This window comes from Pelodiscus sinensis, chromosome 1 (assembly GCF_052426305.1).
Source record: "Pelodiscus sinensis isolate ZL-2025 chromosome 1, ASM5242630v1, whole genome shotgun sequence".
NCBI lineage: Eukaryota > Metazoa > Chordata > Testudines > Trionychidae > Pelodiscus > Pelodiscus sinensis.
In genome coordinates, this window is record NC_143052.1 from 352,572,035 (window position 1) to 352,598,033 (window position 25,999).

General features: G+C 46.1%; 3 protein-coding genes across 3 annotated transcripts; 1 reads left to right on the forward strand and 2 right to left on the reverse strand.

Moving 5' to 3' along the window:
- The first annotated feature begins 3,130 nt into the window (after window positions 1-3,130).
- Window positions 3,131-4,069, forward strand: LOC142829361 (olfactory receptor 52N4-like). Its single transcript, XM_075929034.2, has one exon. It carries the CDS (start codon window positions 3,131-3,133, stop codon window positions 4,067-4,069), a length of 939 nt encoding a protein of 312 aa, XP_075785149.2.
- A 7,786-nt stretch (window positions 4,070-11,855) lies between these two features.
- On the reverse strand, window positions 11,856-12,794 carry LOC102454497 (olfactory receptor 52E2-like). The gene has a single exon (XM_006111798.3). It carries the CDS (start codon window positions 12,792-12,794, stop codon window positions 11,856-11,858), a length of 939 nt encoding a protein of 312 aa, XP_006111860.3.
- An 8,982-nt stretch (window positions 12,795-21,776) lies between these two features.
- Window positions 21,777-22,730, reverse strand: LOC142829412 (olfactory receptor 52E2-like). Its single transcript, XM_075929161.2, has one exon. It carries the CDS (start codon window positions 22,728-22,730, stop codon window positions 21,777-21,779), a length of 954 nt encoding a protein of 317 aa, XP_075785276.2.
- Window positions 22,731-25,999: the final 3,269 nt, after the last annotated feature.

A 25,999-nucleotide genomic window follows, 5' to 3' on the forward strand; every position in this document is an offset into this window, starting at 1 on the left:
TTTCTTACAGTAGGAAGTCAGTGCTTTTGTGGAAATTCAAGTGGCCAGTGTAGACAGCTGGCAAGTTTTTCCGCAAAAGCAGCTGCTTTTGTGGAAAAGCTTGCCAGTCTAGACACAGCCTAGGAGTATATTATTTTGTTACTGTTCCATCTAGTCATTATCCTTGCAACAGGAGTATTGTGGTGATAATAAAAGTTCGTTCTCTTTCCTTTTTATTAACCTGGTATTGGTTAATTTTTGTGTCCTGGGCTATGTCTAGACTGCAAGCCTCTTTCGAAAGAGCCTCTTTCGAAAGAGCGCATCTAGACTACACGCGGAACTTTCGAAAAAGCGGCTTGCTTTTTCGAAAGAAAGCACCCAGCGAGTATGGATGCTCTCTTTCGAGGAAGCCCTATTTACATTCAAGAACGCCTTCTTTCGAAAGAGGAACTTTCGAAAGAAGGCGTTCTTCCTCGTAGAATTAGGTTTACCGCCATCGAAAGAAAAGGCGCGTTCTTTCGATTTAATTTCGAAAGAACGCGGCTTGAGTCTGGACGCAGGTGAAGTTTTTTCGAAAAAAGGCTACTTTTTTCGAAAAAAAAACCCTGAGTCTGGACACAGCCCTGGTTTGTACTTTAGGGGTGAGAATTCCCAAGTAGTCTCTCCCTGGTTGCTTTATTAATATTTGGATGGTGACAGCAGATTTTATCCCCAAAATCTACATTGTTAAGATTTTTGAGGGAAGTTTCATACCAAAGCCTGCTAGATAAGGTTTTGGGGTTCTTTTGCTGACCCCCACTCCTGCATTTATTGTGCCATAGTGGGGAAGGAGCCATGACAACACCTTTCTATCTACTCTAGAGGGCTTGTGCATCGGTCTGTCTGATCACCCACCAGTCGGTGAGTCCATTTGTAAACGATAAAAGCTAGGACCACCCACTTTAGCAGGCTGCTACCACTTATCACTTCTTAAAGCAAGGTCAGCATGTGGCTGTGCCAGCACAATGAGATGGGCAGGGAATGTGATTGTTTCACATCACACGGAAAGGGAGACTTGTGGGAGCATGGACAGATATAACCCCCCCCAGCTCTGGCCTGTGGAGCAGCTGCTGGACACTGTCTGTCCCTCACTGCCCAGGGCCACAACTTCCTCATGGTGCCCCAGGGAAGCAGTCACCCAATTGGCCATGCAGCCCTTACCACCATGTGCTGGCCCTGGGGAGAAGCCAGCGGGCTGGGTGTACAGGTCCCATGGCCCTGGGCTGCACCCAGACCTGGGAAATGCAAGATGAGTCTCCTAGTTTTTAACATATAAAGCAACAGTTTCTCCCTTTATCCCCTGCTGGTCCTTCCTGAGAAAGCTGTTCCCTTCTGTACCCATATTCTAGTCCTGCGCCGTATCCCCTCAACTAAACAAGTTAGGGTTATTTCCAGTACTTCAGGTTCTTCTTGCTTTCTCCCCATACTTTTCACATTAGTACACTGACAACTAGGATACTGATTTGATTTTTCTCTCCTAACTGTTACGTCTTGTCTCTGCTGAAACAATCCATGCTCCCCTCAAATTCTGGACCATCTCCCAGCTCTCCATGGCTGCGTCTAGACTGGCAAGTTTTTCCACAAAAGCAGGTGCTTTTGTGCAAAAACTTGCCAGCTGTCTACACTGGCCGCTTGATTTTGCGCAAAAGCACTGATGTTCCACTGTCCGAAATCAGTGCTTCTTGCGCAAATGCTTTGACGTTCCCGTTCGGGCAAAAGCCCTTATCTGGAAATGTTTTTGTGCAAGAGGGCCAGAGTAGACAGCTAAAAACTGTTTTGTGCAAAAAAACCCCAATGGCGAAAATGGCGATCGGGGCTTTCTAGCGCAAATCCGTGTCTAGATTGGCACAGACGCTTTTCCACAAAAAGTGCTTTTGAGGAAGAACATCCGTGCCAATCTAGACGCTCTTTTCCGCAAATGCTTTTAACGGAAAAACTTTTCCATTAAAAGCATTTGCGGAAAATCATGCCAGTCTAGACGTAGCTCATGTGTTTGATGTACCTTTGGGCTTTGGTCCTCTGCCCCTGTCAAACATGGTTTGTATCCCTCCTCTCTCGGTGAGCCAGTCTGTGGCCAAACACTCTCTTCCCCTTTCTCAATAGGTGGACCCCAGCTCTGCTTAGCAGTCCTGCGTCCTGGAACAACATCCAATAGTCAAGAAAGCCAAAGCCCTCCTGGGGACCCCATCTTCACAGCCAGGCATTCATCTACAGCACACGTGGGGCTCATTTTTGGGTCAGGGGGCCACTGACCTATAGAAAATGGGTTGGGGGCTTCGCAGAAGTGAGAAACAAAAAAATCTCCAAATCCTCTCTGACGTGGCACCCGACTGAGGAGGAGAAAGACACTCCCAGCATTCCCCTTATGCACCAGTCGAGGGGTGCCCAGGCGTGTAGATTTGGTGTGCTCCAGCCCCACGGGGAGACTGTGAGGAGGCTGGAGGGCCAGCACATGCTCCACAATGCTGGGGGAAGCTCGGCGCTTTGGGGGCCAGATCCAGGCAAGCCGGGGAGGAGGGGAGAGGGGCATGCTGCCTGGGCCCCAGGCCTCGGTCCCCCACCCCCGACCTACAGAATGTATCTGTCTCAGTCTGGGTCCCTACCTTGGATTGGAAAATGAAACATGGTGTGAGTAATCTCATGGCATTGCATTTTCTGTAGGATTTCCCCTCCCACTCCTCCTGGATCCCAATGTTTTGGTCAGACTCTGTCAGGGCTCAGAGCTGTGCGCCATGATGTCCAGGTCCCTGTCCTGAGTTCATACAGTTCAATTAGAACCTTGAGAGGTATCTGAGGGGTTCAAGCTTCTCCCTCTAATGGGCAAACACACTGCAGTTGTCAACGTCAAAGTTCATCTCCCATCGTGCTGCCAATTAACCTGGCCCAGTCAGCTCCCGCTGAAGTGTTTTCTGTAGTTGACTGTAATCTAAGTAATCTGGTACCACCTGTAAATGTGGCCACTTCATCACTCACCTTCCTTTTATATTGGCAATAGTTATAAAATATTTTCTGTGATATCTGTTATAAAACGTGAAACCCTCCCTCGCTGGGCTTCTGTGTCTTCCTAGGTGCCTGGTGCATTTCTGAGCCCTGTTGATGCATCAGCTACCTCATGGCAGTTTCCAACCTCACCCCCTCTGACACATCAACTTTCATCCTAACAGGCATCCCTGGCCTGGAAGATGCCCACCTCTGGATTTCCATCCCTTTCACTACTTGCTATGTTATCTGCCTGCTGGGAAATTTCTCCGTTGTGTTTATTGTTGGCAAAGAACAGACTTTGCACAAGCCGATGTACCTGCTGCTCTGCATGCTGGCGTTTACCGACATCGCCATCTCTACCTGTGTCGTGCCACAGGCCTTGTGTATATTTTGGTTCAATTTGAAAGGCATCACTCTGGGAGGTTGCCTCACCCAGACTACCTTCCTTAGCACGGCTTCTGCAATGCACTCAGCCGTCCTGGTGGCAATGGGCTTTGATCGCTACGTGGCCATATGTAACCCTCTGAGATACAACACCATCCTCAGCAATACACGGATAGCTATGCTAGGGCTGCTCAGTTTAATAAGAGGGGTTCTTTGCGTGCTGCCCCTGCCTTTGCTTGCAAGCAGGCTGCCGTTCTGTGCCAATCACATTATCCCTCATACGTACTGCGAGCCTATATCTCTGGCAAAGATTTCGTGTGGGAACCTCACATTCTACAGGCTCTATGGTTTGGTGATGGCCTTTTTAATTGCTGGATTGGACCTGATGCTCATCGCCCTATCCTATTGTCTGATCACCAGGGCTCTCCTCAGAATCTCCTCTAAGAAAGCCCACCAGAAAGCCCTCCACACCTGCATGGCCCACATCTCTGTGATGCTGATGTCTTTTACTTCCTACCTCTTCTCCATTGTGACACATCGGTTTGGTCAGGGCATCGTTCCCCACATCCATGTCATCTTGGCCAACCTCAATGTCCTTGTTCCCCCCATGCTCAACCCAATCATATATGGGGTCAAAACCAAAGAGCTCCGTGACAAAATGCGGAAAAACATCTGCAGGATGTGATCACATTGAGCCTCTGGATTTAAACTATGTCCCCAAGAAGGGAACCGTTACCGCCTCATTAACCAAGATTGCTGTGCCCCGCTTTGGCTGAGATCAGCATTGTGGGAGTTCACTGTCTGAGGAAATAGAAAGTCCTTCCACTGTGATCAGCCTGTTGCAACATAAATGGCTGATATCTCACGTCTGCCATTGTTTTGTGAAACCGTGGACAGCTGGAGTAGCAGGGGAGAATTTCACCTATGGTTTGCTGCCCTCAAACTGAGGACACACAATGTAGCCTAGAGGGCTAACCTGGTTGCTTGCCTATAGAAATATAAATAGCATTATTTCCATATGGTTTTGATTTAATGTTTATTATAATAAGTGATGGCATGTTTATACTGACAATTTGGCTGTAACACAAGAGACTTACAGGCCATGTCCTCTATGTTGAGCGAAGGCAAGATTATTATTTTTTTCTGGGACTTTCACCCAGATAGCAGTTAGCTCACATATGTCTGGGACTTTTCACCTAGCTAGCTGGTGATAAGATACTGTGCCTTTCCATGGTATAGGCAGTTCCAAGAATACCCTCAAACTTAGCTGGTCCATCAGTACTTAGAAGAACCCAAAATAACCATTTGAGACCAAACTGACTAACTGGGTAGGACAGAAATAACAAATATGATGACAACCACAAAGGCCCAGGCATTTTGTGATGGTGCTAAATGCATTAATAAACTATATGTGCAATATGCAAGAGTTCCTATGAGTGAGTGTTGCATTTGTGCACATTAGGTTTACCAACCATAGAATAATTGAATACTGAGACAAAAGACCTGTCAATCCTCAAGGTGATATCGGGAAATTCATATGTAATCTTAGATCAGGCAACAAGCTGATTTGTTTTAGGTTGAAATTCTTTAACATGTGGATGTGGCAGAGGACAAAGGCTATGTACCTAAAGGGAGTAATTTGATTGCTCCCATGTAACCTACCTGCTGCCCATGAGCCAACTGGGCTGAGGGAGGCAGACAACCAGCCAACCAGGTGAGAGACAGGCAGCACTGAAGAGGGGTGACTCATATTGCAGCTTGAAGAGCCAGGTGACTTCTACAGCAAAAGGCAGAAGCCCAAAATATGATGAAGTTGAGTTCAAACTGGGCTTTCTGTGGAGCAGGTCTAGGAATGCACTGGGGCCTTGCTGTGTGGTACGCCATGGAGGCCTGGCATAGGACAGTCTTCTGGCCTGGAAGTCACACCTCTCTCTCCACACGAGACACCTACCTTAGTCCCTCAGCTCATTGTGGTTTTTTTCAGAGGCAGTTCAATGAGTTAACAGGACAAAAAAAAAGTTGTTGAAGAGCCCAGTTCTGTTAAAGGAAGGCCAGGGTGACGTTGCGCACTACCATTGTGTAGTAAGCCGCACAACAAAGGTGAGAAGCTGCTACTGCCAGCTGCAAGGTGATACATGTCTGGGGATGACAAGAGAGAAAGCAGCATCACAGCTAGACAGAATCCCACTTTCTCATGACACAATAACACACCATATTTTGCAGACAGCCAGGCCGTGTCCAGACTCAGGGGTTTTTTCGGGAAAAGTAGCCTTTTCCCGAAAAAACTTCCCCTGCGTCCAGACTCAAGCCGCGTTCTTTCGAAATTATTTCGAAAGAACGCGGCTTTTCTTTCGATGGCGGTAAACCTCAATTTACGAGGAAGAACGCCTTCTTTCGAAAGTTCCTCTTTCGAAAGAAGGCGTTCTTCAATGTAAAGAGGCCGTCTTCAAAAGAGAGCATCCAGACTCGCTGGGTGCTCTCTTTCGAAAAAGCGGATTTCTCTTTCGAAAGATCCGCCTGCAGTCTAGACGCGATCTTTCGAAAGAGGCTCTTTCGAAAGATGCTTTTGAAAGAGCCTCTTTCGAAAGAAGCCTGCAGTCTAGACATAGCCCCAGTGATGTAACAGAGGAACTCCTAGAAAGTGCTTAGCAGAGGGCACATTATACAGAGAGATGCACCTACCCATACATGAAAACCTCACAGTGAGGAACACCAGAGCTATAGACTGTCCAACCAACCACGCACCTCATTTGGAAATAGAAATTCACAATCAGGAGGCAGTAAGTCCCCCCCCCCCCCAAAAAAAGCCAATGCAGTCCAGTGCTGCATGAAACCTAAGCTACTATAGTACAAATAAAGAGAAAGCTGCTTTTTAACTCTACGCAGTGCAGTTTCAAGGCTGTATTGCATCGATGTACAATTGAAAACATTTGAAAGAACAACCATGAATTTTGTTCACAAAATTCTGAGGTTTCTAAGCCTAGGTAATGCTGCACAGCTGGTGGTGGGCATTCATTGTTCTACAGTTATAGAAGGAAATGAGGAATTTCTTTTTTAATATCCACTACCAGCACGAGCAACTGGCAAAAAGATTTTAACGCTATTAAATAATTTTGTCCAAGATGCAGGCCTCGATTATGGACCTTGTTTTGGCATTTTCCACAAGGGATCTGTCTATAATGGAGCAATAAATATTATAAACCGTATAAAGTCCCAGTTAGTTCAAGGGGGTTTGCCATTTTAACCAAAAAGCTGGTGTCAATCTTCACCCAGTGGCTGTTTTATACAGACATTCGTTGAGTGTCCAGGAGCAAGATTGAGACAAAAGTGTGACCTCTACAAGGAGGTGCATATTTTTTCTTGTCGATAGTATGAATATGGCAGCAATATCTAAAATAAATTAAATCCAGTGAGTGCCATAGAAATGCTGTACAAGTTGAGAGCGACTGAATTCTAGGAGTGTGACCATAATCAAAAGAAAGCGGCTGAAAGATGGGCCTGTTGCAAGGCCTGAGGCCTGAACTAGATTCAGCACAAGTTATGCGACAAGCAACAGCCACGGCCTGTCAAAAGCAGAGCCTGGCCTATTAGTCAGTGAGCACCCCATGGACTCGGCACAGGGACGGCTGGCCTGGCTAGAACACATTGTCTGTGTAAACACACCCCAGCCGGCCAGCACAAGAACCCCCCAACCCTGCATCAGTCATCACTGCAGAGAAGGGGAGAGAGAAATTCCTGAAGGGGAGCCATTCTTTTTAGGTGATACATCTGAGGAGGTGTCCCAGAGTGAGGTGTCCTTAGAAGACATTTTGGAAAAAAATGGCTAAATTAAACAGTCATACGCCACCAGGACCAGCTAGAATATTGGGATCACTACTGGTTAACATGTTCATAAATGATCCAGAGGAAGGGGTAAACAGCGAGGTGGCAAGTTTTCAGAGGATACAGAACGATTCATCTGAGAGATGAATGCTTCCCGCTCAGGATGTCTCTGAGCCAGGCCCTCCCGTCCCTCATTTGAGTAGTTGTTCATTGGGAGATGCTGCCTTCCCTCAGCTCCTCTCTCCTGGAGCTGCCTGTATCAGGTCTGCTTTCCTTCCTAGTCTGCCACAAAATGAACTGCCTTTTTCCCTTTCTTCAGACTCAATTTCTCTGCCCCATTTTCCTCTCTTTGACCTTGAATTGTAGCAGATTTGAAACAGAATTGCCCATTTCCACAATTTTTGGAGCACAATGAGTAAAACAAAAGTAACCTTTCCCCCCTTTTTTAAGGCACATAATCACCCATAGCATTTTTCCTCAGGGGAATTGTTTCTATGGGTGTCTTCATTGTGACTAAATAACAAATCTGAGAGGAAGGGATTGTTGATGAATCAGATAGTAAATTTGTTCACCAAACGTGCATTTGTGATGACATGTATTTAAGAAAACAAGTGGAGGCTTACTACTCTAACTCCATAATAAAATACTACCGGGAACACGTTTTATGTGATAGCAGTCTCTGGGAAACTGTCTTGAGCAATGATATCACATTCATCTTATGCAGAAAGTGTGCCCCCAAAAATTACACCCTTCAGCTTGTATCAGTCATGTGATGATTCTCTTTATGTGTCAGTGAAATCCAACCCATCGGTTTGTTCAAAAGATTCAGAGTCCCTGCTTCCACTCCTTTTACCCAGAGGCCTACCTGACCTCAAAGCCTTCCCTTCTACTCTCCTGTGTGGCAAAGTCCTCGTCATGGCAACATGGCTGGGCCCAGGATTCCTGGCAGGCAAAATCCCCAGTCTCATTGTGGTCACATAGGAAGGCGCTAAGTGTGTCCCCACTCTGAGGTACTCCCCTCACATCGAACACTTCCCCAATCAATGATGACTACATTAACGTCCAACAAAGTATAGTGATAGAAATGTAGCCGTGTTAGTCTGGGGTAGCTGAAGCAAAATGCAGGACAATGTAGCACTTTAAAGACTGACAAGATGGTTTATTAGATGATGAGCTTTCGTGGGCCAGACCCACTTCCTCAGATCAGATTTTGATCTGAGGAAGTGGGTCTGGCCCACGAAAGCTCATCATCTAATAAACCATCTTGTCAGTCTTTAAAGTGCTACATTGTCCTGCATTTTGCTTCAACAAAGTATAGTTTATTAAACAGCAATTGCAATGGGGAAAAAAAGGAAAAATGGGAAAGGGTCAAGGAAAGACGGAACCCATCCTCTGAGCATGGGAATATCACAAAGCTGTCTGTGGGATGTGAGGAAGTTACAATCTCTTCTTTACACATCCCAGCCCTCCTGCCCAAAGACCAGCTGCAATGTGGTGATACCTAAGGTAAGGCACCAGCTCTGGCAGTGGCCACAGGCCCTCAGTCTCTGGACAGTAGGAGCCTTCTCCCCAGCATCTGCCCTCCCTTCAGGTTCACATCCCCGCTTTTGAGTCGTAGGATCATAGAACACTGGAACTGGAAGGGACCTTGAGAGGTCATTGAGTCCAGTCCCCTGCCCTCACTGCAGGACTAAGCACCGTCTAGATCATCCCTGGCAGGTGTTGTTCTAACCTGCTCTTAAATATCTCCAGTGATGGAGATTCCACAACCTCCCTTGGCAATTTAATCCAGTGTTTAGACACCCTGACAGTTAGGAATTTTTTTCCTAATGTCCAATCTAAACCTCCCTTGCTGCAACCTCCCATTGCTTCTTGTCCTCTCATCAGAGGCTAAAGAGAACAATTTTTCTCTCACTCCCTTGTAACACCCTTTTAGATTCTTCAAAGCCTTCAAAGCCACTTGTATCATGGGGTCTTTCTGTGCTGGGCCCTCTGCCCAAAGCTCCATCTTGCTCTCCCCATTGGCTTATTGTGTTTGGCTGCCGTGTTACTTATAGCCTGGCCTACATGAAGTATCATGGCTCTGGCTCTGCAGCTCATCACTGTACCTCAGCCCTGGCTCCCCATTGGCTGGTCTGGGCCGACTGCTCTTCCACTTGTGGGCTGCTCCTTCTTCAGTTCTGTAGTTTTTCCTCAGCACCGCTGCTTTACCTCCACCCTGTCTCTGGCTCTTCTGGCTTTTTCTCTGGCTCCCTCCCAGCTCTGCCTTCTGTTATGCTTCTCTCAACCTTGTGTTTCTAGCCACTCCTCCTCTGTGTCCAGCTCTCATTGCAGTACTGCACTGGATTCCCCCAATTTCTGCTGCATGAATAGCCCAATATCACTCCAAAACTAACCTAACCTTAGCACAAGCTATTTATTGAAAGAACTTTAAAAAATTAACATATTAGTCTCGACATCAAATAACAAACAAGTTTTAGTTCCCTACCTAGCCCAGATTTAATGATTAGGGGTAATCTTTCCACACGAGGAAAGATTAAAAAGATGGAGACTTCAGCTTGGAAAGAATCAACCTAGTGGGAATATGATAAAGATCTAAAAAAAAAACCTTGACTAGAGTGGAGAAAGGGAATACAGAATTCTTATTTATTCCTTCTCGTTACGGAAGAACCAGGGATAACCCAAGGAAATTAATAAGCAACTGGTTAAAAACAAACTAATGAAGGTTCAGCACACAACCGAGTCCTTGGTGGAACTCCTTAACAGGGGGATGTTGTGAAGGCCAAAAGTACAACTGGGTTCAGAAAATAATTGGATGTTTGTGGAGGTCCATAAAGGATGTTTGCAAGTGGCAGTGATGGGGCTTACCCAGGCAAAGACACTAAAGGAAAGGTCCCCTGAACCCGCAATCACAAAGAATGTCTTAATTTGAGCAGCCCTGACCACCTGGCTATGGACATGCAGTTGCCTGCCCCTACAGCCCCTACCACTGCCCACTCGTTCATGCACTCCCTGTCCCTTGGACCTCTGACCCTTACTGCACCCTGCCTGTGCGTATACACCGCAATCCCTGCCCCATAGGTGTTAGTATTGCACAACTGAATGTGTATATCTGCTCCTTTCCCCACCCCAGTCAGCGGTGCTAACTTCTCAATGGAAGTCCCTCACTCCCATCACGTCTAGCCCTTCCACATTGTAACACCCTCACTCTGGTGCTGGAGCCCATTGCAAAAACGATGTCCCTTTTGTATTCCTCCCTGTTCCAGGACTCTGATAGTGGGACACAATAAGAAACAAGGAATTATCTTAAAACAAAATAGAGTGATCTAAAGTATTTCCAAGACTATTTACCAGTTGAGTGAAGTTGAGGAATTCCAAAACTTCCCCGAAGCAGGGGAAAAATAAAAGAGACTATTGAGACAAATAGAAGGACACAGTCTGACACAAGGAACTGATTTGAATGACCATTGTTTAAGGATCAATGCCCACAAAACAGATATTAGACAGGATCACAAAGAAAAAACAGTTTCTTGCCATTTCAACCAGAAAGGACATTGTCTCAACGACTTGATTACCTGCATCCTGCTTCAAAGACCTTTTCAGACCACACTTCAAAGAGAATCCTCTGAACTGTCATTCATGCTTACATTCGACGCTTTACGCTTAGGGTTAAACAAAGACATTAATTATCTTACCCATTACAAAGATAGCTTCCCCAATTATCACCTCTACTATCATTAGCTCACAGACTTTTACCTTCCCCCCCCACACATCCTCCTTCTGTTCTGAAATTTGATTTGTCCTTTTCACATGTGTTCATTTTTTTTAATTGTATCCTTTGGTATATATGGTTATGACTATTTTCTTCCACTATTTCATCTGAGGAAGTGGGTCTGGCCCATGAAAGCTCATCATCTAATAAACCATCTTGTTAGTCTTTAAAGTGCTACATAGTCCTGTTTTTTGTTCCATTGTTTGTCTAAATACTTTCCAAAACTTTTGTAGTTCAGTTTTCCCTAATACATCTTTCGGTGTTTCTGATGATATAGTTCTCTACTTGTGCCTATCACTACTTAGGAATGGGAGTTTTTTGTAATATTAGCTCTGTTCTCTCAGATTCTATGCGCTTGGTCTGATTCTTGCTCATAGTGTAACTTTGCTTTATAGCTGAAAATGTTTGATTACTTTAGCCCATGTCTCAGGCCTCTCATTAGCCCTCAGTCCAAGTCATCAATTCCAAGTCCTTCTTCCTAATACAGTCCCCCCACTGTTTGTCTTTTTTACAGGGAGGATGTTTCTCTGTCATCCTAGAGCAGCACAGGGCATGGACTGAACATGAGTCAGTAGGCCAAACACAATTTTGAAAAGCTAGTTCAGAAACTACTGCTCTGAATGTCACAGAAAGGCTAACTGTGGCGGATGGGCGACCCTGCAGAAGCGCAGGTGATGGTGAGAGAGAGGGAACGTAGCAAATGGAGAGGGCAGTGTTTGATGAAGAAGGGATTGGTGTTGGGTGAGATGAATTTCTCAGACTTGGAACTTCCACAGTTATGAGCTCAGGCAAAATGGCACAAAGCACTCTGTGATGAACAAGCAGAAATTCTTTATCCTTCGTCATACTCAGGTATAAAGTTAGTGTCCACAGGTGTTCACCGTCTGCAGATGAACTTGCGCACCTTGTCGCGAAGCTCTTTGGTTTTCACCCCATAAATGATGGGGTTGAGCATGGGGGGTATGATGAAATAAAGGTTGGCCAAAAGGATGTGAATGTGGGGAGCGATGCCCTGACCAAACTTGTGAGTCAGGTTGGAGAAGAGGATGGAACTATAAGAAAGTAGCATCACACAGAAGTGGGCTGTGCAGGTGTTGAGGGCTTTCTGGTGGTCTTTCTTGGAGGATATTCTGAGGACAGCCCTGAGGATCAGACTATAGGACAGGACGACGAGCATCACATCAAACCCGATGACTAAAAATGCTACCACAGAGCCATACACCTGGTTGACTGTGATGTCCCCACACGACAACTTTGCCACAGCTATGTGCTCACAGTACGTGTTGGGAATAATGTGGCTGGCACAGAATTGTAGTTTTATCAGGAGCAGACTTCCAGAAAAAGTGAAGAGAACAGCTCTTGTCAAACACACCAGACCTAGCTTAGCTGTTCGTGCATTGGTGAGGATGATGGTGTATCTCAGAGGGTTACATATGGCAACGTAGCGATCGAAGGCCATTGCCACAAGGATGGCTGAATACGTAATAGAAAGCGTGTGAAGGAAAAACATCTGGGTGAGGCAGCCACCCACTGTAATGCCTTTCATATTGAACCAGAATATGCATAGGGCCTTTGGTACGACGGAAGTAGACATGCCGATGTCGGTGAGCGCCAGCATGCAGAGCAGCAGGAACATCGGCTTGTGCAGGGTCTGCTCTTTGCCTACAATGAACACAACTGTGAAATTTCCCAAGAGGCCAATAGCGTAGCATGCACAGAAAGGGATGGCAATCCAGTTGTGGGCAGCTTCCAGGCCTGGGATGCCCATTAGGATGAATGTTGATGGGTATGACGGGGTGAGGTTGAACGTTGCCATGAGGTGGTTCATGCATCAGTCAGAGTCAGCAATGTGCAAAATGCCTGAGAAGGGGTAGAGACAGTTGGGGGAGGGTTACATTCTTTATTACAAATAGTACAAGCATTTTCGTTATGAATAATTTTGAAAGGGGACTGAGCAACACTTGGGGTGTGTCTAGACTACAGGGTTTTGTCGACAAAAGTGGACTTTTGTCGACAAAACTATACCTGCGTCCACACTGCCTTTGAGTTATGTCGACATAACATCGACAAAACTCAGCAGTTTTGTCGACGTATGTAAACCTCATTCTACGAGGAATAACGCCTTTTGTTGACAGAGTTCTGTCGATAGAAGGCAGTATTGCATCTACACTGTCCTTTATGTCCACACTGTTATGTCGACAGAGCGGCTTGCTTTGTCGACAGAACTGGATGTAGTCTAGACGCTCTTTGTCGACAGAAGTTTTGTCAGATACTGTCGACAAAACTTCTGTCAACAAAACCCTGTAGTCTAGACATACCCTTGGAGAGGGAACCAGATTATTTAGGTCACAGTAAAGTCCAGAGAATTCCTCAGAGGAACCAATCAAGCCAGGGGAATGGGCAGCCTGATGGCATATTAAATTCAATGTCAAAACCTGCAACATGACTGCCCATTGGAGGGAAAATCTTGAACTCCTCAAACACCCAACAAGGTTCTAATTGAACTGTATGAACTAAGGAGAAGGACCTGGGCATCCTGGCATACAGCTCTGGGAAACTCTGCTCAAAGTGAAACAAGTAAAAAAATCTACACAAAACATTGTACTCAACAGAATGGACTGGAAGTATACCAGGTTCTTGGTATTGAGGGCAAACGCTCTGCATTTCAGTTACTTTTCAAGTATCTAAAAGGGTGTTTCCAGGAGGAGGCAGGAAAATTGTTCTCCTTGACCTGTGATGATAGGACAAGAAGCAATGGGCTTAAACTGCAGCAAGGAAGGTTGAGTTTGGACATGAGGAAAACCTGTCAGAGTTGTTAAACACTGGAATGAATTGCCTAGGGAGGTTGTGGAATCTCCATCATTGCAGATATTTAAGAGCAGGTGAGCCAGACACCTGTGAGCGATGATTTAGACAGTGCTTGGTCCTGCCGTGAGGGCAGGGAACTGGACTTGATGACCTCTCGAGATCCTTTCCAGTTCTAGGATTCTATGATTTTATGATTCCTTTGTTTCTTTTGGGGATACATTTTCTTGCAGACCTTTGTTGAGGCTTTGTCTTCACTAGCAAGTAAGTGTAAAACCTTTTGTGGCTCACAGGTGCTTAACTACCTCCCACCGACAAGACAACATAAGAACAGTCGTACTGAGTCAGACCAAAGGTCCATCTAGCCCAGTGTCCTGTCTGTCAACAGTGGCCAATGTCAGTGCCCCCAAAAGGAGTGAACAGAATAGGGAATCCTTAAAGATCCCACCCTGTCGCCCATTCCTAGCTTCTGACAGAGTATAGACACAAACTTCCTACTTGTCTTGGCTAATAACCATTGATGGATCTATCCTCGGTGACTTTAAGTAGCTCTTTTTTGAAGCCTGTTAAAGTCCTGGCCTTCACAACATCCTCTAGCAAGGAATTCCACACACTGACTGTGTGTTGCATGAAGAAAAACTTCCTTCTAAACCTGCTACCTGTTCATTTCATTTGATGACCCCTAGCTTTTATGTTATGGGAACCAGTAAATAATTTTTACTTTTTCACTTTCTCCATGAGAGGTCATGATTTTATAGACCTCTATCATATACCCCCTTAGCCTTCTGTTTTCTAAGATGAAAAGTCCGAGGCTTTATAATCTTTCTTCATATGGCAACTGTTCCAAACCCTTCATCATTTTTGTTGCCCTTTTCTAAACTTTTTTTTAAAGCCAAGATTTTTTTTTTACATGAGGCACCACATCTGTAGGCAGTGATGAAGATATGGATGTACCATGGATTCATACAGAGGAAATGCGATATTCCCTGTCTTATGCTCTATCCCATTTGTAATGATTCCAAACATCCTCTTTGCTTTTTTTACTGCTGTTACACATTGAGTGGATGTTTTCACAGAACAATCCACAAAGACTCCAAGGTTTCTCTCTTGAGTCGTAATAGCTCTTTTAATTCCTATCAATTTTTATGTATAGTTGGGATTATGTTTTCCAATATGTGTTGCTTTACATTTATCAACATTACATTTCATTTGTCATTTTCTTGCCCAAACACTTAGGTTGGTGAGATATTTTGGAAGCTCTTCAGTCTGCTTTGTTCTTAACTATTTTGAGCAGTTTAGTATCATCTGCGAATTTTGCCACCTCACTGTTTATTCCTTTCTGCAGATCATTTGTGAATATGTGGAATAGAATTAGTTCCAGTATGGACCCTTGAGGTACCCCAGTAGTTATCGCTCTTCATTCTGAAAACTATTATTCCTACTCTTTGTTTCCTGTCCTTTAACCCGTCTATCCATGAGGGGACCTTTCCTCTTATTCCATGACAACTACCTTTATTTAAGAGCCTTTGGTAAGGGAGCTTGTCAAACCAAAGAGCGAGTGTAAACCGTATTTTGTCAGTGGGAGTTCTCCCCTGCTGACAAAGCAAACACCGCTCAGCAAATGGAAGTTTTGGTCAGCAAAATTGTTGACCAACATGGTTTACACTGTCTGACTGTGGTGACGTGGCCGTGTCTGCAGGGGTTGGCTAAAAGCTGTGTCGTGTGGCCATACCCTGAGACTTCAGTTATCAGTGCCAATTGACAAGTGCAAATAGAGGCCTGTGTCAGCAGCTGAAATGCTGCCTCAGAGGTTGTGGGAGCCAGGGATGGCTGGGGGGATGGGGAAGACACTGACGACCAGCGCACTGTGGGAATGGGAATGGGAAAGGTCAGCGAGTCCGAGTATAATGGGAGATTAAAGCCACTGAGTAGGAAAGTGTTACGGGTTGTCTCTGGGGAGCCAGCTGGAACTGGGTCACTGCTGAGTTCTCTGACTCACCGGCGTCCTCCCTCTCTCCACCTGCTGCTGTGACAAGCTGCAGACCCATTCACGATCCGACGCCTGGAGCATTCTCAGGATTCCTCTTCAGGGAGAAGCTAAGATGCTCCTCAGGCTTTTCATTTTCTCGACTGCCTCATCCCCTGGGGGAGGCACTTCCCAGACACCTATTCAGATGGAAAGATGGAAATACATTTCAAATGCACATGCAGAGTAAATATATATAACGTCAGCCTCAGAAATGATACTTGCCTACAAACAGGATAGTGTTAATCAATGCAAATTCATCCAAAGCCGTCTGACATGAGCTGTCTTGCACACAAGGTACCATCATTAGGTTAGAATCATGTCCTAACAATATCAGTCCCAAGAATAAGGGCTGCAGGGTCATGCAACGATTAGTTACCCTTCCCAAGAGTGAAATGCCTGAAGTTACCTAACACTAAGTAGAGTTGGAAAGAAAAACCTGATTAACATTTGTGATTCCAGGATTATCGTTCTTTGTGTTGCTAGGGCAAGGGAGACCTAGAGACCTCCCAGTTGCACTCATTGCTGGGTCTTGGTCCAGCTATCACCAAGAAAAAATTAATTTCAGCAGCACTACCCAGCTTTCTGTGTACATGACATTCAGCGCTCCCCAAATCACTGCACCTATCCTTGCATCCCCTGTCTGCCTGCAGGGTCCCCAATGAGCTCCTTCAACCTCATAGATACCCTCCTTCCTGCCCCACAACCTGAGCTCTGGCCCCTTGTCCATGAAGGTCCCCAATGCCCTGATTTTACAGCCCTGCCTAACCCAGGACCAAAGCCAGGTACCAGATCCCACAGTGACATGTCTCAGAAATATCTCCTCTCAGCAAGTGAAACTCAGGGTCTGCCTGAGCCAGGGAAAAGAGGGAGACCTGTCTGACCTGCCTTTCTGAGGGCAAAGGGAACCCCAGTAGCAGCTCAGCCTGTTCAGGGAAGGGGGGAGGGACAGGCCAAGAGGAGAAGAGCTAGGACATGGAGAATACAAAAGGCCAGTGCGAATATCTCAAAATGACACAAAGATTTTAGTTATTGCAGCCTGGTACCAAACCAGACAGCCCCTCATGGGGACTGAGAGATGGCCTGAATGTGGAGGGAGGGTGTCAAAGACATGTAGCCCAAGGCCTAGTTGGCTTCAGCAGCAGCTCTTGGAATTACAAGGTGTGAACGACAAAGAGTGGCACGTTGTGAGAGCTTCCTGGTTCCTGCCGGGACGTGTCCTCGGCCCCCGGCAGGGTCTCCAGAGGGACTAAGCTAGGAGCAGCTTGCAGACAGCAAGCAGAGAGGAGGCTGCTGGACTGTGACCCCGTTCTATGTTATTTTTGTACAGAATAAACCCTGTTCCGGGTGGTTTGTCGGAGGGGGTCTGGTCTGGGGTGCACACACACTGACACACAATGCAGGGCACACCTAGTCTCCCACAGCTGTGTAAGGAACCACAAGGCTTTCTCCATGCTGAATAACCGTACACTGGGCTAGTGAACAGGAGGGGTTACAGCCATATTGTGTGGTTTAGGTTACCCTAAAGTCTGAGACAGCCCCCTGCTACAAGAGGTCTTGTTAAGTCTCTGTGCATTAGGCAAGACAGAGCTTCCCCATTTCACCCAGGTTCAAGTCGCCACATCACTGACATCTGGATACTGCACGTCCCCCTGCCTCTGGCTTCTCCCCACCCTCAGCCCTGCTTTCCTGGACATCCCCCAGAGAGATTTCCAACACCGCCTTAAAGTCAGGCGTTCATGCTTGTGTGTGAATTGCTCTTTGGAGCTGCTCATCCTCTCCAGGCACAGAGTTGCCGGGGCACTGAGAAAGCAGCCCTGTCTCCCTTCCCATAAGGTTTTGTTGCACCTTTAAGCACCTTTAAGCACCTTTAAGCACGTGTTGCACCTTTAAGCCTCTGAGTTTGAAATCCCAGCAACTAGCCTGACAGTTCTTCTTTGGCCCACCTGCCCTTAGAGGTCACGGGGCAATTCCAGATACAGTTACTAGAGCCTCACAGCCATTGTAAATCTCAGCCATTGATTTAAATCTCCACCCTTCTTGTGCTACTTTCACTCCTGTTGGCTTTGGGTCTTCCTATGAATAGGACTATTCAGTTTATGCAGAGTTCTGAGCCTGGGCATGAAAAAGGGGATTTCATCACACAGGGGCCTTGATTTTGCTCTCAGGGAGGCCGGAGTCAATCTGGAGTGACCCAGTGTGGACAAGAATGTGAGACCAGAACCTGGTCAGTGTATGTCCTGTTCTTGTTGGGAAATCTCTCATAACCCACACTAGCTGCACTTTAGCTGCACTTCTAAACAGGACAGAATTTTCTGAATTGAAAAACGTGAATGAAACAGAGAAAGAACCACTCTGCCCCAAGAAAGAAGCCACTGGGACACATAGAAGGACAAAGTGTCAGACAAGGAATTGATATAAAAAAAATCAAATGTTTTTCTAAACTATTTCCAATGCATTTGTGGTTACAAATTTACCAGGGAACTCCCTTTTGAGTTCCTGAAAATACTGAACATTTCACGATGCTGTGCTGATGAATCCTGACCCAGATGTTTCTTCACTAGATCCTGAAGCCCTTTCTAAGCCCCCCAGGAGGGACTTGAATGAAAAAACAGACAACTCACCACAAACCTGCTCCGTAGAGAGGGGAAATCTCCTTCCTGCGACAGGAAGGCAGAGCCTTGAGAATCAGCATGTGCCTCTCACAGGTCTGACATTCGCCGTGCTGGACAGACACCTTTATGATTCCCCTGAACAGTCCCCATGGAGTGTAAGGTTGTCCAGAACGACCAGCCAACGCCCTTGTCTGCATCAGCAGAGGGAAGAGCAAGAAATTAGACCCTGGAGAACTACAGCTTGAGAGCCTCCTCCGGGAATGCAGACATTATTCGCCAATATCAGGGGCTTAGTCTGGAAATGGAGTCTTCTATGGCTCATACCAGCAATAGAAGGTGCCTTGTATGTGTGAGTGTAAGGAGCCTGTCATCTCCACAATATGTGAGAATTTTCAATTGCCCATAGCAGGTGATTGCTGCACATTGACCACACAGCCGTAACACACAATCCATTCGCCTCTGAAATTAACTGACACACTCTGCAGGCCAAAGGTGTTTAAGTCTCGGCTTGACAAAGCCCTGGCCGGGTTGATTTAGTTGGGATTGGTCCTGCCTAGAGCAGGGGGCTGGACTTAATGACCTTCTGAGGTCTCTTCCAGTTCTATGATTCTATGTGTAGCCCAAGGTCCTGTGTGTTTCAGCAGCAGCCCTGGGAACTACAATTTGTGGACTACAAACTGCGGCATGTCGGGAGAACTTCCTGGTTCCTGCCAGGATGTGCCCTCTGCCCCCAGCAGGGTCTCCGCAAGGACTGTGCTAGAAGCAGCACACAGGCTGCATGCTGAGAGAAGGGGCTGCTGAACTGTTTTCCTCTTCTATGTTTTTTACAGAATAAAGCCTGTTCCTGGTGATTTGTCGAAGTGGGTCTGGTCTGAGGTGCACTCACACATACACAACGCAGAGCACACCAAGCAGCCTCAGGCCTAGCCCTCCCCCCACAGTGGTGTAAGAAGTCACAAGCTTCCCCTATGCTGAATAACCTCACACTGGGCTAGCCAACAGGAGGGGTTACATATGATTCTATGAAATGGCGTGATCCGATCCTGAACAGATGCAAGCGGAAGGGTGTGGGATAGACATCCTTGTCCTCAGATTTTAGGATGAGTGTTATTTGCAGGTTATCCCAGGGTCATTTCAGCCTGAGGCCTAAGGCATGAGCTAAAGTCATCAAAAGTTTGCAGCTATAAAGCAATGCTAAGCTCTGAGCAAGAATCTGGCCCAGTTCAGAGAATCTGAAAGCACAGGGCTGATATGACAAAAAACACCCATTCCTAAGTGGTGGTAGGCACAAGTACATACATTGATGTGGAGAAATTGGAAAGGGTACAGAGAAGAGCGACAAGAATGATTAAAGGTCTAGAGAACATGACCTATGAAGCCAGGCTTCATGAACTGGGCTTGTTTAGTTTGGAAAAAAGAAGATTAAGGGGGGACATGATAGCGGTTTTCAAATATCTAAAAGGGTGTCACAAGGAGGAAGGAGAAAATTTGTTCCTCTTGGTTTCTGAGGACAGGACAAGGAGTAATGGGCTTAAAGTGCAGCAGGGGAGGTTTAGATTGGACATTAGGAAAAAATTCCTAACTGTCAGGGTGGTCAAATATTGGAATAAATTGCCAAGGGAGGTGGTGGAATCTCCCTCTCTGGAGATATTTAAGAACAGGTTAGATAGACATCTGTCAGGGATGGTGTAGGTGGAGCTTGGTCCTGCCTTGAGGGCGGGGGGCTGGACTCGATGGCCTCTCGAGGTCCCTTCCAGTCCTATTATTCTATGATTCTATGATTCTATGATTGTCAGAAACACTTATCAGGTCAAATTGGAACTAAAGGTGTATTGGGAAAAGTTTGGACAAGTAATGGCCATTCATATCAATTCCTTGTTTCTGACTGTGTCCTTCTATTTGTCTCAGGGAGGTGGTTGAATCTCCATCCCTAGAGGTTTTTAAGTCTCGGCTTCACAAAGCCCTGGCTGGGATGATTTAGTTGGGGTTGGTCCTGCCTTGGGCAGGAGGCTGGACTGGATGACTCCTGAGGTCTTTGATTCTATGATTCTGTAATTTCTTTTATTTTTGAGGTGTGGTTCTTCTCCAGGTCCGGGGAAGATTTGCCAGCACAGCAATGTGAATTGTTTAATGTTGAGAGAAACACCCTCGGATTTACCTAGAAAAATTGGAACTGTAAATGCCTTGGAAATAGTTTAGACAATTCTATTTTTTAAGCTAGTTCCCTGTTCCTTACTGTGCCCCATTATCTGTCTCAGTAGCTTCCTTTCTGGAGTGTGCAGCTTTTCCCCGAAGTTTTCCAACTCAGCCACTTCAGTGCCCTGTTAGGAAATGCATAAGAACATGAGAACAGCCAGACTAGGTCAGACCAGAACTACTCTAGCATTGCTTTTCCAGGCAGGGAGAGAGGGCTTCATTTTGGAGAGAGCAGCCAGGCTGCTGATGTGGAGCCTTTTCCAGGCCAGGAGCATTTGTGTTGCAGCTAGAGTCTGTGACTGATTGCCTGCCGGGGGTTGGAGCTAGCAGGCTGCTTCGGGCGCTGATGGTGATTGTCCCTGGAGGGGAGAGACTTTGGCTGTGCTTGTGGCTGGGAAAGGCCTGCAGTACCCTGAAAGAAGGAAACTGTGTAACTGGGGCTCATTGGGAAAGTGGCGCCTGGGACGGAGCTCAGAAGAGACACTGACTCTGGGTCCAAAGAGAGGCCGAATGACCAGTCCAGTGGACCAGAGCTGCTGGCATTTGGTGGGGCCTGCTCCAGTGGCAGAGGGATTTTGCAGCTGCCTGACTTCACTGACACACACATTACCTGTCTCCACTTCTGCTGCAACCTTCAAGCATGCCCACGCCAGCAAGTTTCTGGGACTCTGAAAACTGAGCAGGGCAATTCTAGGGTGCAATAAATGGTGGCAGTGCAAATGCCAGACAGATAAGTCCCCTTTCCTTCTGTGTACTTTGTTAATTGATTTTATTCACTTTTAATCTGTTCAATCCGATTTCTTTACATTGTTAAGCAAAGGCGTGTTAATTCTAATTTAATCAATTGCATGCATATTATTTATAACTGTTGTATTGGAGTTAGTTCTAGGATATTGCTGGAATAATTTTATTCCAGGAGGGTCCCAAAGCACACCTGAAGTGTGTGCAGAGCCAATCCAGTGGAGGTACCACCACTGTATACTCCTTTAGGAGCAAGGGACTGCAGCAAAGGGGTGGATAAGGAATCCCCAACTAAACAACATCAACACTGAGATACTCAGGGTCTCCTTTTATGTTCTAAACATTAGCCACCCTGTGAGTCTGGCCTGCTACCGAGTAACCCAGCAAGGAAAAAGGGGGTTACAAAGGTATAAAATTAGTGACCACAGGTGATCACCTTCTGCAAGTGTGTGCGCACTTTGTCACGAAGCTCTTTGGTTTTTACCCCATAAATGATGGGGTTGAGCATGGGGGGAATGATGAAATAAAGGTTGGCCAAAAGAATGTGAACATGGGGAGCGATGCCCTGACCGAAACGGTAGGTGAAGCTGGAGAAGAGACCGGAACTATAAAAAAGGAGCATCACGCAGAGGTGGGCAGTGCAGGTGTTGAGGGCTTTCTGGTGGGATTTCTTGGAGGAGATTTTGAGGACGGCCCTGAGGATCAGACCATAGGACAAAGCATTAAGCATGAGATCTAACCCAATGACTACAAGCGCTATCACCAAGCCGTATGCCTTGTTGACTGTGATGTCCCCACATGACAACTTTGCTACAGCTACATGGTCACAGAATGTATTGGGAATAATGTGGTTGCCACAGAACTGTAGCCTGACCAGAAGCAGAATTCCAGGAAAAGTGAAGAGAACAGCTCTTGTCAAACACACTAGGCCTAGGTTGGATGTCCGTGCATGGGTGAGGATGGTGGTGTATCTCAGAGGGTTACATATGGCAATGTAGCGATCGAAGGCCATTGCCACAAGGATGGCTGAGTACATAATAGAAAGCATGTGAACAAAGAACATCTGGGTGAGGCAGCCACCCACTGTAATGCCTTTCATATTGAACCAGAATATACACAGGGCCTTTGGTATGATGGAGGTAGACATGCCAATGTCTGTGAGCGCCAGCATGCAGAGCAGCAGATACATTGGCTTGTGCAGGGTTTCCTCTTTACCTACAATGAACAGAACCGTGAAATTTCCCAAGAGGCTGATAACGTAGCATGCACAGAAAGGGATGCCGATCCAGATGTGGGCAGCTTCCAGGCCAGGGATGCCCATTAGGATGAATGTTGATGGCTCCGACAGGGTGAGGTTGAACGTTGTCATGAGGTGGTCGATGCATCAGGTGAGGTCAGCAATGCTCACGATGCCTGAGAAGGGGGAGAAGCAGTGTGAGGTGAGGGGCTACATTCTTTATTACAAGCAGTATGATAAACATTTCCATTATTAATAATCTAGAAAGGGGACAGAGCAGTGAGGGGACAACACTTGCTGAGGGAACCAGATTATTTAGGTCACAGTAAAGTCCAGAGAACTCCTCAAAGGAACTAACCAAGCTAGCGGAATGGGCAGCCTGAGGGCACATCAAATTCAGTGTCAAAACCTGCAATGTGTCTGCCCATTGGAGGGAAAATCTTGAACTCCTCAAACACCCAGCAAGGGTCTAATTTAACTCCATGAACTGAGGAGGACCTGGGCATCCTGGCTCACAGCTCTAGGAAATTCTGTTCAAAGTGCAAGGAAGTAAAAAATCTAAGCAAAAAGGCAGAATGGGATGGGGAATCCTACAGAAATTACAATGCTAGGGGAGTCAATGTTTCACCCTGTCCTGCACTCCTCTTTTCAGTACCGCGCACCCTTCTCACACAGTACATTGCAGAAGAGGGTGGATTTGGGCAACGCCATGGAGCATGATTAATGGCTTGGTAAACTCTTACACATATAGAGGTAGGAGAGACTGGGTATGCTCACATACAAAGAAAAGGAATAAGAGAGATGAGAACAGACCGTATATTACCAACTGATGGAGAGTAGATTCAGCATGTGGTGACCCCTAGTTTTTATGTTACAGGACTAAAGGAAATAACTTTTCCTTATTCACTTTCTCCACACCAGTCATGATTTTATAGACCTCTATCATATCCTCCCTGGCTGTGTCTACACTGGGCCACTTATTCCAGAAAAGCAGCCGCTTTTCCGGAATAAGCTGCGAGCTGTCTACACTGGCCCCTTGAATTTCCAGAAAAGCACTGACGATCTACTGTAAAATTGTCAGTGTTTTTCCGGAAAAACTATGCTGCTCCCACTCGGGCAAAAGTCCTTTTCCGGAAAAACTGTTCCGGAAAAGGGCCAGTGTAGACAGCCCAGTAGTCTTTTCCAGAAAATAGCCCCGATCGCCAAAATGACAATCGGGGCTTTTTTGCAGAAAAGCGCATCTACATTGGCCACAGACGCTTTTCCGGAAAAAGGGCTTTTCCGGAAAAGCATCCTGCCAATGTAGACGCTCTTTTTCCGGATATACTTATAATGGAAAACTGTTCTGTTTTAAGCATTTCCAGAAAAGGGTGCCAGTGTAGATGTAGCCCCTTGGGCTGTGTCCAGACTCAGGGGTTTTTTCGAAAAAAGTAGCCTTTTTTCGAAAAAACTTCCCCTGTGTCTAGACTGCAGCTGCGTTCTTTCGAAATTAAATCGAAAGAACGCGGCTTTTCTTTCGATGGCGGTAAACCTCAATTCACGAGGAAGAACGCCTTCTTTCGAAAGTTCTTCTTTCGAAAGAAGGCGTTCTTGAATGTAAATAGGGCTTCTTTGAAAGAGAGCATCCAGACTCACTGGATGCTTTCTTTCAAAAAAGCAAGCCGCTTTTTCGAAAGTTCAACGTGCAGTCTAGACGCTCTCTTTCGAAAGAGCCTCTTTCGAAAGAGGCTTTCAGTCTAGACATAGCCTTAGTCTCCTCTTTTCTAAGCTGAAAAGTCTAAATCTTTTTAATCTCTCTTCATACGGCAGCCATATGAAGCATTTTTTTTGTCGCCCTTTTCTGAACTTATTCCAATGCTAAGATGTATTTTTTTAGATGAGACGACCATATCTGTATGCAGTATTCAAGTTGTGGGCGTACCATGGTTATATATAGAGGCATTTCTCTGTCTTATTCTCTATCCCTTTTTTAAAAATTCCCAACATCCTGTTTATTTTTTTTTTGACTGCCCATTTCACCCAATTTCAAGACTCCACATCATTGGCTATTGCACGTCCCCCCTGCCTCTGGCTTCTCCCTACCCTCAACACTGCTTTCCTGGACATCCCCCAGAGAGATTTACACCACCACCTTTATGCCAGACGTTCATGCTTTTGTGTATATGGCTTTTTGGTGCTGCTTGTCCTCTCCGGGCACAGAGTTCCCAGGGCACTGAGGGAAAGTCTACACTGCAGAGCTAAAGTCAAACTAAGCTAAACAACTTCTGTTACGTCAATTGTGTAGCTTAAGTTGAATTAGCTGAGCAATCATCCTTTGACTTCTCTTACTCCTCGTGAAATGGTTGTTACCAAGAGTCAGAGTAAGAAGTCCTCCAGCTCGATATTATTTCAAAATAAAGGCCTGTTGTGTAGACACTCTCTTTGTTATTTTGGAAAAATGTTGATTATTCCAAAATAAGACTGCTGTGTAGACATACCCCGAGAGAGCAGCCCCATCTCCCTCCCTGTAAAGTTTCGTTACCATGAATGATCTGAACCTGCAAGCCTTTGAGTTTGAAATTCCATTAACTCGCCCGTCAGTTCTTCTTTGGCTCACCTGTCCTAAGAGGCCATGGGCCGACTCCAGATGAAGTCACAGGATGCTTATGGCCAGTGTAAATCAGGGCATTGATTTGACTCTCCAAGTGTGGCTTGAGGATGAACTCCTGCCTTTGATCTCCATGGAAATAGTTTTACCCTTCTTGTGCGACTTTCACTCCTGGCTGTGAAAATCCTGGCTTCAGGTCTTCCTTGAAGAAGGCTAGAGAGTTAATGTACGTAAAGAGTCTGCTGAAACTCTCAGGCTACGTCTACACTGGCACCCTTTTCCGGAAATGCTTAAAACGGAACAGTTTTCCGTTATAAGTATTTCCGGAAAAAGTGCGTCTACATTGGCAGGATGCTTTTCCGGAAAAGCCCTTTTTCTGGAAAAGCGTCTGTGGCCAATGTAGATGCGCTTTTCTGCAAAAAAGCCCCGATCGTCATTTTTGCGGAAAAGAAATCTGTGCTGTCTACACTGGCCCTTTTCCGGAACAGTTTTCCGGAAAAGGACTTTTGCCCGAACGGGAGCAGCATAGTTTTTCCGGAAAAGCACTGATGATTTTACATTAGATCGTCAGTGCTTTTCCGGAAATTCCAGGGGCCAGTGTAGACAGCTGGCAAGTTATTCCGGAAAAACGGCTGATTTTCCGGAATAAGTGGCCAGTGTAGACACAGCCGAAGAGTCTGCTGAAACCCTCAGTGTATGTGGGGTTCTCAGAGTGGGTATAAAATATGGGGATTTCAAAAGAGTGTGGCCTTGACCTTGCTTTCAGAGAGACCGATGTCACTCTGGAGTGACCCAGTGTGGACAAGAATGTGAG

Bases quoted from the DNA above. Each gene is read 5' to 3' on its own strand.
- LOC142829361 (XM_075929034.2), top strand. From the start codon at position 3,131: ATGGCAGTTTCCAACCTCACCCCCTCTGACACATCAACTTTCATCCTA.
- LOC102454497 (XM_006111798.3), bottom strand. From the start codon at position 12,794: ATGGCAACGTTCAACCTCACCCCGTCATACCCATCAACATTCATCCTA.
- LOC142829412 (XM_075929161.2), bottom strand. From the start codon at position 22,730: ATGACAACGTTCAACCTCACCCTGTCGGAGCCATCAACATTCATCCTA.